A 14,035-nucleotide genomic window follows, 5' to 3' on the forward strand; every position below is an offset into this window, starting at 1 on the left:
CTGCTCTGTACCTAAATAAACAATTGAAGCAATCAGAGTTGTTAATCAAACACTATGCATAATTTCCATTGTTAATTTTCTTTATTTAACACTCTGGGCCATACTGAAGTCAAATTTATAATATCTGATTATGACTCCCAGCTGCTACTGTGTGTGCTCTACAACCAGCACTTGAATGCAGCTGCTATTAATAACTAATCTGCCTTACTTGGGGTAGCAAGTTGTTACGACAGGTATTTCCATCACTCTAACACTTGATGTGTAACCACACTGACACAGATATTTGAACATTTCAGACTCACCTTTGGTTTTCCTGAGTGATTCTCAGTGTATCTAAAACGTCTGTGACATTTCCTTCAACTTTTTGTAAAAAAGACATAAATTTTAAGAAACATTGAAATATCCTTCAGTACAAAAGAAAAAATCTGCAGTGATACTAGGTGGCAACGTCTGATCAGCATTTAAAATATTCCAGTACTTTTTACTCCATTAACCTTGACATAAATAATAGTAAGTAGTTACTGTGTGACAGGAGTTTTAATTTAGCACTACATCTCAAGTTACACAGGTCTTTGAGTCTGACATAGAGCCTCACTTCTTGCCAGTTCTTGTACCCTGAGGGAAACCCAACAGACAGTAAAACCAAGTCTTACCATGCAAACAAGGAAGGCTGTTTATAGCATTGCTTTTGATAAACCAATTACTTCGATACAAATTACTTGATTCTGTCTTTCAGCATACATGTCCATTTCAGCTTTTAGATTGAGCTGCTAGACAAAACTGTTTGGATCCAAAGAGCTTTGTACTTCACATTTCACTAACATCTGAAATGATGCCTGCTCTTTTGGCTACTAACACAGAGCTTCAGACTTAAAGAGTATGCAGCAGAATACCATCTGAAACAAAGTGTTTTATTCAAGCTATTACTCACTTTTCTTCTCTCAAGACATCTGTTAGTCCCTGCATTTTACAGAAGTCTTTCCAAGGTTTTTTTGCTGAGCTATTCCACAGATTTTATATGTTGGAATTATCTACCACAGACACTTTTACCTCATTCCAGTGCCTTCAGTAGACTTGGAAGTAGGGAGATTTTGCAGCTTTGATTTACATATTTAGATCAAAGTACCCTAATAGCTCTCCACAGTAGGTTTGGGTTTGTTTGGTTTGGTTTTTGTTTTGGGTTTTTTTTTTGTTTGTTTGTTTGTTTGTTTGTTTAAAAAAAGTAGAAATATATCCAGTACTTTGGACTTTCTAGCTGGCAAAGCACAGCAGGCCTAATCTGGAGCTCGCTGAAGCCAAAGAGAAGCTTTCCAGTGATTTGAGATTAGACCTAGTGATGGTGACTCGCGTATAAACTAGTTTGCATTATGCCTGAACCACAGTGGGTTCTGAGGAAACAACTTACTTTTATCTGGTCTGTGAGAAACGTGCTTGATGAGCTCATTTTCATACAGATCAGTTAAATTGTCACACAACATTCCAGCAAAAGCAAACACATCAGACCCACTTATCTTTTTAAAAATGCAATCTGTGTGGGAAAGAACACGTTGTACTTATGTAAAATTATGAAATCATGTTTTTAAAAGAATATGGAAATACACTAGTTTAATTAGATTGTTCTCCTTAAATAATAATAGGCTTGCCCTTTCAAATGAGGGGGTTTGAATGTTGAATTTCTGTTACAAATAGTAATAAAAACTCCATAAGCCTATACAAGCATTCAGACAAAGTATGGTTGGAGGGCCAACTCTCCGATGGCCTGGAGCGGCCACTCCATTTTCCGTCCTGGCTGCTTAGGGACTATCATAGGTTTTCCTCCCTTGCTGATGTGTCTGTCTCCTGGTGGAACAACTACACAACATTGCCATCTGCTGACTCTGCTTTTTCATTACAGTACAGACAAAGCTCAGCCCAAAATATAGCCCACTCTAGAAGCCAGCAATTTATATTTGAAGACCTGAATATTCATATATGTTTTTAAAAAAGCAAATAGAGGAACTTTTCAGAGTGGCTATTTTTTCAGAGGACCAGATTTCATATACTTTTTTGTTATCATGCTGTGGGAGCATATCTTACAGAGCATACACAGGACCATTTTAACATTTTAGAAGGCACATGGAAACTAAGACCTCCTATTTGCTGGGGGGGCAGGGGAGGGGAAAGGAAGTTGTCATGACTAGTTACTGCTATTCATTTCTTTTAATATTTTGATACCAATTAAATTTGTCTAAATTAACCAAGAGTGCACCCCCTCACCCAAAGCGTTCTGATGCTGGAGGCCTGCTAATTGCTGTAGAAACAAATTCAGACTTCCGTCTTGTACTCTTAGGTAGCAGTGCAAAGGGTTGGTTGAAAAATTTGGCAGGAAAAACAATGATTTAGAATATACCATTCAATGTAAAGGCAGCCAAGCACAGTACCAGAACACAATGGCTGTACCTATACCAGAAATGGTGAAGAGAGACATAGAGACTTGGGCAATTTTCACATTATGTGTTTTTCACAGGTTTGTTTTTTTTTCCAGCTTTCCTGTGACTTTCTGGCAGCTCTGTTTTATTCTCAGTACAATTAATTAATTAATTTGATGTCCTGTCAACAGGTATATCTCTGCTTCAGGGGACAGAAAGTTTGGAGAAATGTTTGACCTTTTAGAAAACATAAAGCTCTATGCAAACAACTGCTGCTTGCCCACCATTAAGAGCAACACGTTATCCCTACTCATGCTGACTGTACTTTTAGCATCTTTTTAGATGCATGAAATTACCTCCTCACTTCACACAGCTGGAACGCTTATTAGCGTAACCAGTGACAAGGACAGGCTAAAAGTGCTTTTATTGTGATCATGTGCTATTTCTAGTTGCACAACTGCCAGTAGAAAAGGAATACTGCTTTTAAATGGTGAATGTACTAATCCTGCATAAATTTGTAAGCACCTAACATGGTTTAAGTGAGGTTCAACGTTTCACACAGGTCACTCTCGGTATGCAAATTTTAACACATAAACAAATCTCTGCAAGTTCTGTACCTTGGACTGCACAATATTCAGTACCTGCCTGTCTCTGTTTGTTTTCTACAGCACTAATGACAATGAGAACTCAACCAATAATGATGGAGCCTAGCAAATTACAAAAAAAAAAAAAAAAAAAAAAAGAAATAACATTAGTTTGTAAACAAGTATTCATCTTAATATTTGTGATTTTATTAAAAATCAATTACTTGGATATCAACAATCCATCATAGACCTCTTTTTCAATCTAGATTTAAACCTGACCTCCCTGTCTGTGTCTGAAATGTGTTCACAGCTATGGTCATTTATATACACCAGTGAATAATCTGCAGTAATGTTCAGCTAGTTAAGCAGCTAGAAATGAGATTTCAAAGGGAAGCAGGACTGTCCTATCTCTACCCCTTTGAAGTTACTAGGCATTCCAGTGTTCATTTCAAAGGTAGATGAGGCCAACTCGGGATACTTTAAAATCCCACCCAAAACCATCTCATTCTTCAGGCTAAGTAATATAACAGGTTAAAAATAATGATGCTGTAGTTGTTTAATGTATACTTGATTACAAATCCCCAAACTTGTAACATTAATGCAGAAATAACCCCTGTGTCTGTAGACTAGCATTTGAAAGTGACAATCAACCTACAAGCCTCCTATGCAGGGTCAGTGACTGGACACTGTAGTGATAGAAGCGCCTGGACTAGGTACATTTCATGTTCTCAGAGGAGAAAATAAAGACTGCTGAGTGTCAATCTCAATGCTAAAGGGTCCGTTGTTGTAGTAATTGAACAACAGGACTTCTCAAGAAACCTTGCTAGAACACATTTACAATTAATGATTTCTTGCTTCTATTTCTTTAAGAGTGTTTTCCATTATATCCATCACCCCAGCAAAAACTATAGGTTTTTTTCTCCTGAGTCTCCAGTAAGCTCATTTTCTCCCATTTATCAAGAACTTTACACCTCATAGATTCAAGCTGTTCAGAAACAGAAAGCAGTTTTCATGCTATCCTCTTTGTCTCATGTCTGCTGCAGGTTTCTGGAAGTATAAAAATACATGCACAATTTAAAGAACAGAGCTGGCAGTGGAAAGCTAATTGGCATTTAAGGCTGTGTCCATAGTGCCTTCAGTAGGCATACGCAAGCACAAGCTTGAGTTGACCAAGCCAAGCAGTACAGACCAGGAGCACCCACAACATTGTCTCCAGTTCAGCTGGTACACTCACTCACTGTACCCACACTTCATTTCTACCGGTCTGAACAACTGGCATACAAGCTATGCTCCTCACCTTTCACAGTCATCCCAACCAAGACCCTTTAGCACTTTATGCAAAAATATAGTCAGACTCTAGATACAACAGGAACACAGCCAAGGAGGAAATTGGTGCATCCCTGCACAGAGAACAGATAACAGCATGAAAGGAGAAGAATAAATATGTAATCCCTTAGGAGAGTCCAGAAAGTGCACTTCAGAATTTTACAGGCCAGCTTCACTGCCACCTCACCCACTCACCTCACTAAAACAAGTCAATAATGTGATCCTACAAGATCCTACACGGCCAGCTCACACTCCTCCCCAGCCAGGGTCTTATTCAAGTCAAAGACCTTTTCAGCTTTTCACAGCTTGTCGGTGAGCTCATCTCCAGCCTGTTGGTGTCTGTGCTGCTGCAGCCAAAGCTGTATTACAGGGCCTTGCCAGCTCCTCATCTAGGGCATAAGGGGAGCTACGTGCACAAACTAATAGTGTCCCTCACTACAAGGGTCTGGACTAATACAAGTAAACTACTTTCTTCCCTGGTGATAGTGCAGCTCAAGGTCATGCTGGTTTGTTTTTTTTCTGTCTACCACACCTTGGTTGCCCTCTTGGTGTTTGTCCACAAGGGGACTATGGAAAGTGAAGCAGTTAGGAAAGATGCCAGGGTGCAGGGTTACACCTCCAAGCCTTGCAGAGCAGGCAGAGAGGGGTCAAGGGAGTGAGATTGGGGTGAGGAAGAATGGGTCTGTCTTCGCTGCATAAGCCTCACTTGTTTGACTGGGGCAGTGAGCAGGTCAAGAAGATCCTGGTGATTCAGGGGCTACCCTGGAGCTGGGAGGGGCTTTCACAGCACACAGTAGTTCCTTAGCCACATTTGCAACCTAAGGGCTTTGTGCCCTGCTGTCAGATTCAGGACTAGGCCACTGAGTTGGGTAATTACAATGTTTTAGTGACTAAAGACTGTCTGTTGTGATCTCAGGACACCTAAACTTCCTACTCTCCAAGAAGCTTGTCATGGACAGCCAGCCCCCTCTGCCTCACTCTAGTCTGCGGTGCAGTACCAGTGCACAGACAGTAAGTCCAGTGGAAAGCTGACAGCTTTGATGAAAAATAAGGCAAGCTGGAGGAAGACAGCATGAGCCCAACTTGAGTGATGTGCTGCCTCATATGAGGAAAGCGCCTGACTCTGCTTCCTGCCACTCCTCATCCCAGGGGCTAACAGCCATTAGCTTCTCAAAAATCCTGTCCTTTCGTGTGAGCCACTGAAAATTATAGAGGGCATGTCTCCCTTCTATGGATCAGGATAGCTACTGGTCCCAGAAGGGCCTTACAGAAATGCTAGCTGCAGAGAAGCAAATAATGTCTTTTTTAGAAAAGATTAAGAAAACATTTTATTCAGCTTTTAAAAATAATCAGATCTCAGTTTTTTCCTCTAGAAAAACCAGAAGCTGGTTTGATGGTTGAAGCCCTGTTCATACTGAAGGCATTGAGTTAGAGGCCAGTGATAGGAGTTGCCCTTGGTGAACTTAATTACTGCCCAGAGCCTGGAGCAGGACACTAGAACACTGAGACACTGTAAAGAAAGCAGACTTAGATTGTCTTTTCTCAAAAAAGAAATGCAGAAGACATTTCATATTACCACTTAAACAGCTATTTCCTTATTTACAACGTTATAATTTGCTAACTAGTACCTTTTTTTTTTTTTTCTTATGTGTCAGAAGGGTCGTTAAAGGTCATCTAGTTCTAACTCCTCTGCTATGAGCAGGGACACCTTCCCCTAGATCAGGTTGCTCAAAGCCTCATCCAACCTGGCCTTGAACACTTCCAGGGAGGGGGCATCCACAGCTTCTCTGGGCATCTTCTCACACTCTAGAAGAAGACTGTGCTTTAAGTACAGGTTTTCAATAAAGGCATAAAATCAGGTGTATTATGGTCAGACTAGCTATTCTGCACTCTACCCTGATGGCATTTCATAGGATTTCCCAGTTCATCATCAGTCAGCTTTTCTTTTTGCTCTTCCACAAATTTTTAGATTTATATATTTTATCTCACTTAAAGGTTCTGATCCAGATTCCACTGATCAAAGGCCTTATCAAAAGACATTCCTTTCTCAAGCAGTACGTAAACAGACTGTAAACCTCATTGCTGTTACTGAACCAAAATACCCAGCAAGCATCCAAGAGGTTGTATGGATCGTATGGATAACTAGCTGATACAGTGAAGGCTGAAAAGAAGCTTAGGAAAGGCACATGAAAGCACGTGATTCAGGGCTTAACCTACTCATGATAAGCATAAAATCCAGTTATCATGTTTCTGCCAGCTGAAGGGTTTCATGTACCATCCCCTGAGACATCTTTAACACACCAGAGTACTGTGACTCGGACAGTAACAGAATCAGTCACAGACTCATAGAGATCATTTGGCAGTTCCCTAAGTTTCTTTAGCATTAGGAAGTCTCCCACTGACATCTACTGGTTTCAGATGAGGCCAGGAGTGAAAGAACTAAAAAAAAAGATGTTATGCACCTGATTTCATTAGATGTCAGCACATTTTGATCATACTAACAGGAAAAATACCGACAACTGGGGTAATTTTTTGTTAGCTTTCCTTCCAACCCTTTGAAGAACACCTCATTACTGTAATTTATGCCGTATTTTTTTTCTGCTTGACTCAGAACTGTGCTATCACTCACTTGTTTTATTTTCTGGAGTCTGGCTCATCTGTAGCACTATTTTCCATTCATATTTCAGTCTAGAATAGAACAAAAGAGAACAAAAGTTTCACAAATGTATTTTCAAGATCATATACAAAGTTAGATGTAAGCAAACACTTGTTACATATAATGAATATTATTACACATGTCCAGAGGCCAAATGTTGCTCTAACAGGGCATACAGCAAATTCAAGCTCACTGAATTACAGCAAGGTGAATCCAGGTCTGAATGCTCAGTAGTGCAAAGGAGAGAATTTACTCTCTGTGAGGAGCTAACAGGATTCAAACCATCACACTCTCCTTCATTAAGACTGCAGGTTCTTCTCCTAAGAGGGAAAACCTCTTGTTCACTGAATAAAAATACTGAAGCAATTACACATTATTTACACACATAGTGAGACATGTAGGTATCACAATAACATAAGTGGACAGCTTAGTTCTTTGCATATGCTTCAATATTCTTACTTCCCCTCTCCTCATCAGATCTCAGAAATCCTACCAGATATTCTAACACCTGCTAACCAATGTTATTTAAAAAAAAAATCAGTCTTGTATGAAAATATTTTCCTCTGCCCATCCTCCAAGGATGGTTTCCTTATTAAAAAAAATATCAGTCTTGTATGAAAATATTTCCTCTGCCCATCCTCCAAGGATGGTTTCCCTGTACATAGAAAAGACTACACATGTGTTGGCATTGCAGAGGGGAGTGTTTTCGGTAGTGGGAGAAGGGGTTACAGTGATGGCCCCTGTTAGAAGCTTTGTGAAGCTGCCCTGGCTCCAACGCAGACCCACCCCAGCCCAGGCTGAGCCAATTTGCAATAGAGAAACACCTCTTTGAATCCATATATTTATGAGGAGAAGAACTGTCTTTAAAAGAAGGTGGAAAGAAGCTGGAGGAGAGGCCATTGACCTGATCAAAGGATGACCATTGGCCTAAACAAAGAGAGAGCTTCGTTGCCAGAAGGAAGGAGGAGGAGGGGGAGGAGAGAGAATCTCAGACACCCAGTTTAACACACATGGAGTAGGAGAAGGTAAATGTGATCCACTGCAGCCCATGGAAGTTCAGCAGTGGAGCAGATACCCACGTGTAAGCCATGGAGGACTCCACGCTTGAGCAGAAAGCTCGGCCCAAGGGCAGGTGCAGCTCTATCAAGACCCAGAGATGCTCAACACCAGAGCAGAGATGGACCCCCGGAACCAAGGGGGGACGATGTGCGCTGGACTGGAGCCCCATCTGCAGGCCATGGATGTCCCCATGCCAGAGCTGGGAGCTGTGCCCGAAGAGGTCCGTGACTCCATGGGAAGCCCGCGTTGGAACATTTTTTTCCTGGACTTTCATGCCAGAAAGAGTGGCAGAGGTGAACTGACTGCAACCTCCATTCCCTGTCTCCTGTGCTGCGGGGGCACAGCGGGAAGGTAGAGAAATCAGGAGCAAAGTGATTTGAGCCCAGGAAGAAGGGAGGGATGGAGGGAAAGGTGTTTGAAGATGCTTTTGTTATGTCTCACTGTGCTATTTGGTAACAGATTAAATTGATTTTTCCTCCCCAAGTTGAGTCTGTTTTGCCTGTGACCACAACTGGTGAGTGAGCCATCCCTGTCCTCATTCTATTCTGTGACTCCTTTGTTGTCATTCCCTTCTCATCTCACCGTGTGGGGAGAATGAGTGCAAGACTGCATGGTCTTACCTGTGAGTGAAAGCATCACAACATGGTCCACGGCAAGAAGAAAAATTCAGGTTAACGCATGCAAATGACTCAGAATTTGATCGTTAGTTTTCATGCAAAGCTAGAAAGTTGTCATTAGGATAGTGCAAGTTCTAGACTTCTCTAGAAACAGATTGCTATCCAGAACTGAACAATCTTACAGGGTATTGAATTTTTATACCTATATCTGTCAATTCTCTCAAGAATTCCTTTAGATCATTCTAGGATGTTTATCATTATTACCTTTCAGTCCTTTGGCAGAAGACAAAATGTCATATTTTTTTCCCTTTTACATCTAAAATATTTATAAAAGCTTGCACGAAAATCAATCTCTGTAGCCTAGATAAGATTTGCATATGTGTGCTCTATAAATATTCTATGCTATAACCCTGATCCATCTTAAATTCATGCTAGTTTGACTTTATCCCACAGTAACGCATCATGAATTCTTTCTGTGTAGAGAAGTGTAGACGTGCAGAGTGCTGGGCTACTGTTAATTATCTTCCTGTTTACACTAGCAGAAACTAGTGAACATAAATCTCTTTCACACTCTTCTGCAGTATCTTAACTGCAGAATCATCCAAACTATATTTTGAAAGCACAGTATAAATGTTGTAATGTGTACACACTAAATACACTGTACACAACAACTGCAAAGACATAAAAGACCTCTTAAGTCATCCACTCTAGTTAGAGAAACGTTTACAAGAAAAAAAAAAGGGGGGGGGGATAGATAAGAAGGGGAACCAGCAGCTTAGTGAAAAAGAGACTTCTTAATTCTTCAGGTTCAGACAGTGGAGGAGGCGAGAATGGGAAAGTTGGTAGGTAAGATCTCCTGCTAAGACAGTTTTCATGTTGGAAGTTGAGAGCTCTAGAATTAAACAAACATAAGGTCAACATTGGGAATAGCAAGTCAAATCAGAGCTTGTAGCAGGAGTAAGGAGATTTGGAAGCTATGATATAAAATATCAGGGGCACATAACAGAAGCATGGAAACACTGGCTCAGTCCGAAGAAGACAGAGAGCCTCAGAAAGTTTGAGAATAAGCTAGTCAAAATAAGGAAGTCAAACCAAGTCCTGTCTTAGGGAAAGAACACAGACAACTGAAAGCACAGGCTTTGTTGCTTCCGTAACAAAGGGAACAAAGCCAAGGTCCCAGCAAAAGTGACACAGTCTGAAATTTAACAAAGCAGGCTGCAGTCTGTGTGGTCAGGAGACTTCTCTGATGACCTAAGCTCTTTGGTGGGTATCATTCCGGAATGGCAAAAGAAAGCCTTTTTCCTGCTCTGGGCTAAACCATGTCTCCCAGTGTGATTGGTACAAAAGACAAGGGTAGGAGGGAAATCAAAAATATATATTAAGAAAGGAGAAAGATTTTTGGCTAGAACATGGCATCCACAAGCTCTAATCCCTTGGACTTCCCTCTAAGACCTGACATTTGTTAAAACTTCATTAACTCTATTTACTTGTTTCTGCTTCTCCCATCCACTTGGTTCCTGCTAGAGGAGTTGACAGCATTTGCAACACTTACTCTTCATTTCTTTCCAGAGCAGTACTGGCTTTCTTCATGAGGACTTGCACATCTTTCCTGAGTGCCTGTATTTCTGGAACCTTCAAAGGCTTTGTTTCCATCCTTTTGACCTGAGCCTTCAGAGCCTACAAAAACACATGGAAAAAGAGTAAAATGTGAAGTCATGTCATTGAATATTTATTTCCTTTGCTACAGGTTCTGGCATCATTTTTAAAATTACATTTTCAGAAAAATTAAGTTCTCATGAAAACTTCTGAATTAGTTGCTTATGAGGTTGAGAGTTAAAATGGCCAGACGTGAACAAACAAACAAAAACAGGCTATGACAGGTTTTAGAGTCACTCAAAGTTCTTTCCATTGGTAAATAGATTAAAGGCTTGTTACAGATAAAAAAAAATAATATGGATGATTCTCTCTGTGTGTCACAGACAGTAAATATGAAGACGAAGACTCATGCGAACCTCTTGCTTTTGGACAATCCTTTCAGGTGTTTCGCCACTGAGTGGTGTGTTACTCATTCTAGGCAAAGTACTTATACTGTCAATTGTGCTATGTTTGTCATCATTACCTTTCATTTTCACTTCAACAGATTGTCAATATCACACAGGAGCTCCCAGGCTCAGTGCCAAAGAGAGAGGATAACTAAGGTGAAATCCCCAGAGCAAATCCAAAGGATTGGCTCTGGGTTGATGAAGAACACCAACCTAAAAAGCTGTCAGGAGTGGAAGGGGCTAGTTTTGGAGTAGGAAGACTACAAAAGGGTCAGATAGCGAAAGGGGCAGGGACTGAAAGGCACAGGCTGGGCTGAAATGGGGTCTGGTGCCTTGGGCAGGGTGGGAAGTGACTCCAGGAAGGCTAGGCAGGGCCAGTCAGGGATGGCTCTGCCCTCAGGTCTTGACATCTCCTCTGTGCTCCCCTTCTATTTCCCTATTAGAGCACACCTTTCCTGGCACCTCTTCCTTTTGCCAGAAGTAAAAAGTCATTGGTGGGAGAGGCAGGGGGAAGGAATGTGTGGCACTACTTCTGGCAACCTGAGGCCAATGTCATCCTCTGTACAGCAGCACTTCTTCAGTAAACCTGGCACAAAGTCTGATGTGGCCCTACCACAGGGGAGACGCAAGGACAATAGGTTTGATACTTCTGAAATCCAACATGGGCTATTCAGCCAATACTCTGCTTATTCTGTAGCAGCTGCTGTCTCAGACTTCTCAACTGTGGATTGCTCCAACAGAAACTGTTGTAAGCAATGAAGCAAAGAGAGAGCACTAGATCTCCTATGTCAAAGATAAGTTCAGGAACTGCCCATATCTGACTTCAAATACTTCATTTCTCTGTAGCATCATCAAGGAAAGGAGCTAATACTGGCAAGTAAATACTACCTTGTATTGTGCTATAGGCAGAGTCCAGAAGCATCATCACGTACAGCTCAAACTCACTCTAAATAAATTGAGAGGAAAGACGACCATCAAAAAATGTTTAACACAGTCCAAGAAGACAAGTTTTGTTTCAGTTTGGCTCCAGGAAAATCATACCTTTTGTGCTGTGACAGAAGATTTATTTATGCTACCACACATGTCTTTGTTCAAAACCCAGAGGTGATCATTTGGATTTTGACTATGCTGATGTCATTCTCAGCACCCAACTAGCTCCTCTTCCCCAAGGATTTCTTGCTTGTAATGCCTGCCCCCTCTTCCCTTCTCTTGTCTACAAATGCTGGATTTTAGCAGGTAATTATCTTGTCAACAAATACAGAGGAATGACTTTTTTTTCCCCACAGTCATTATTGGGAGAAACAATGCAGAATTTCTACCATCACTAGCATCACATCACAGTGTATATAGTCAAAGTACAACTTCATTTTTCACCTATAATATTTCAGCTGTGTTCTACTTGCAAATCACTGTCCTGTGTGCCCAAGAGGAGAAACAAACAGATTTGGTCCCCACATGAAGGATTTCAAGTGTCATCCTTCAGCATAGTCAAAAAATCAAAAGGAAAAAAAGAATAGGAAACTGCATGATAAGTCAGATAAGGATTATCACTCCTCACGTGTAACTGTCAAAGTGAGAGGTGGAAAAATAAATCACCAGTAGATTACAGCCTGATTTTTTTCCTCCCAAACATTGTAAGGATTTTAGAATTACAGCTAGAGTTTCAGAAAAAAAGGTAGTGAAGGTTACGGTTTGGGGGGGGGGGGTTGGTTTGTTTGTAGGGTTTTTTTAAGTAACACTTTTATCAAAGTGCTTAAGTGGTAGCCAGATGTTTGGTGTCTGTTTAACTTGCACAGTACATTAAGGGAGACCTGGGAAAGAACTCATACATCTTTCCCAGAAGCTGTCTGTCCTTCTGTCCTGATCATACAGAGGTATTCAAGCAACCGCAAATGTAGGTATTGCATGCGATGCTGATGTCTTGTAACCTGGGGGACACTGCAGGAAGAAAGAGTTATGGCTTTCTGCTATATGGTTAATTAAAAGGCATAAATTCACAGTAGGAACACTGGGACACATGCAAGGACTTGTCATCTCACCAGTAGGGCCAGAAGCAGAACTGGGAACACACTGAAAACAAAATCACATGGCTGTTACAGCCATACAGTTTAGTTTGCTGGTCAGCTGTAAGAAAAGATGACGAAAACACTTAACACACACACACACACACACACACACACACACAGCTGTGGCCCTAATTTGAATGAATTAAAGCAGTGACTGAAAACATAGCCTACTCCTGAACCCCCAAATATGAACAATTTCCAATTCATCTTTCTCCTCAGTGCTGTTTCCTCCAGTCTTGTGGCCTTTGAATCTGTAGCTGACTTGCAGAGGTGTGCAATTTCTTGCGATTTCTCCTTTCTCCATTAAGTGGGACAAGGAGCAAAAATGAGGAAGAAACCAGCCATTCCCTTTGAGATCACAAGTGATTAAATTTTTAAAAAAAATGATGCTATGAGCCCGTAAAGTTTGTAAGATATGATTGATTTTAATGGGGCAAGGGGGCAGAGAAGAGTCTCCTAAAGAATGTAAATCCCCACGAGAAACGCTTTCCTCACTGTAGCTAAAAAGGGTTAAATGCCCCAGATGCACTAAGAAAAATGGCTAAGGGCACTGTGAGACAACACGTTTAAAACAATAGTTAAGATACATTTAGCTTATGTTGCGCTAAAGCTCAGGAATATTTTTTGCCTTTATTTCTTTCAGAATATCACCAAATATCAGAGAGCTGTTGCTTATATCTTCAAATACTTCCTCAACAACCTGTAGGCACTAGAAATGGAGGGGATCACAACCACAGATTTTCTGGAGCCCTTGTACAATCATCAAAATGAACAACTACATAGCCGTATGTGCAGAAGGTGCTCTAAAATAGTTACTTGCAGAATGTATTACTTTGTTCAAGTTCATGCCATTTCTCCAGATAGTATGCAATAAGAAATACCATGAGAATCCAGGTCAAGTGATGGTCACAGCACAAATTCTGTATTTTGATCACCACTAAGATGAAAGCTCACATTCAACAAGACAGGATGTACAAATCATCAAAAAGACTGGTAGAAAACAAAGACAACACAGATTTGTGTGGCAGAAGAAAATTACTACTTTACACCTCAACTTACTGTTGAATGTGTTTCTTACATCTTTACAGCCAATCCTTCCATATAAATTCTACATTTGTCTATCTCTACTGACTTCAACCCATCATCTCCAGGTTTGGAAGAAGCAGTCCTTGGAACACATTGCATCCCTTAAAGCAACTGTCAGCTGAGAGAGATAAAAATTAATATATAAACAAACTGAGAAACCCCAGCTAAGGAATACAACAATTAAAATCATA

General features: G+C 40.8%; 1 protein-coding gene across 1 annotated transcript; it reads right to left on the bottom strand.

The window, feature by feature from the left end:
* Positions 1-298: 298 nt before the first annotated feature.
* Positions 299-13,521, bottom strand: CUNH6orf118 (chromosome unknown C6orf118 homolog). Its single transcript, XM_029083801.1, is given in 9 exon segments — positions 299-360; positions 1,402-1,452; positions 3,841-3,901; positions 3,903-4,039; positions 6,948-7,006; positions 10,203-10,327; positions 11,581-11,602; positions 11,604-11,638; positions 13,387-13,521. Coding segments are annotated over 9 exon segments (687 nt in total).
* Positions 13,522-14,035: the final 514 nt, after the last annotated feature.

The sequence above is a fragment of the Antrostomus carolinensis genome, unplaced genomic scaffold (assembly GCF_000700745.2).
Source record: "Antrostomus carolinensis isolate BGI_N321 unplaced genomic scaffold, ASM70074v2 scaffold23012, whole genome shotgun sequence".
NCBI classification, from domain to species: Eukaryota; Metazoa; Chordata; class Aves; order Caprimulgiformes; family Caprimulgidae; genus Antrostomus; species Antrostomus carolinensis.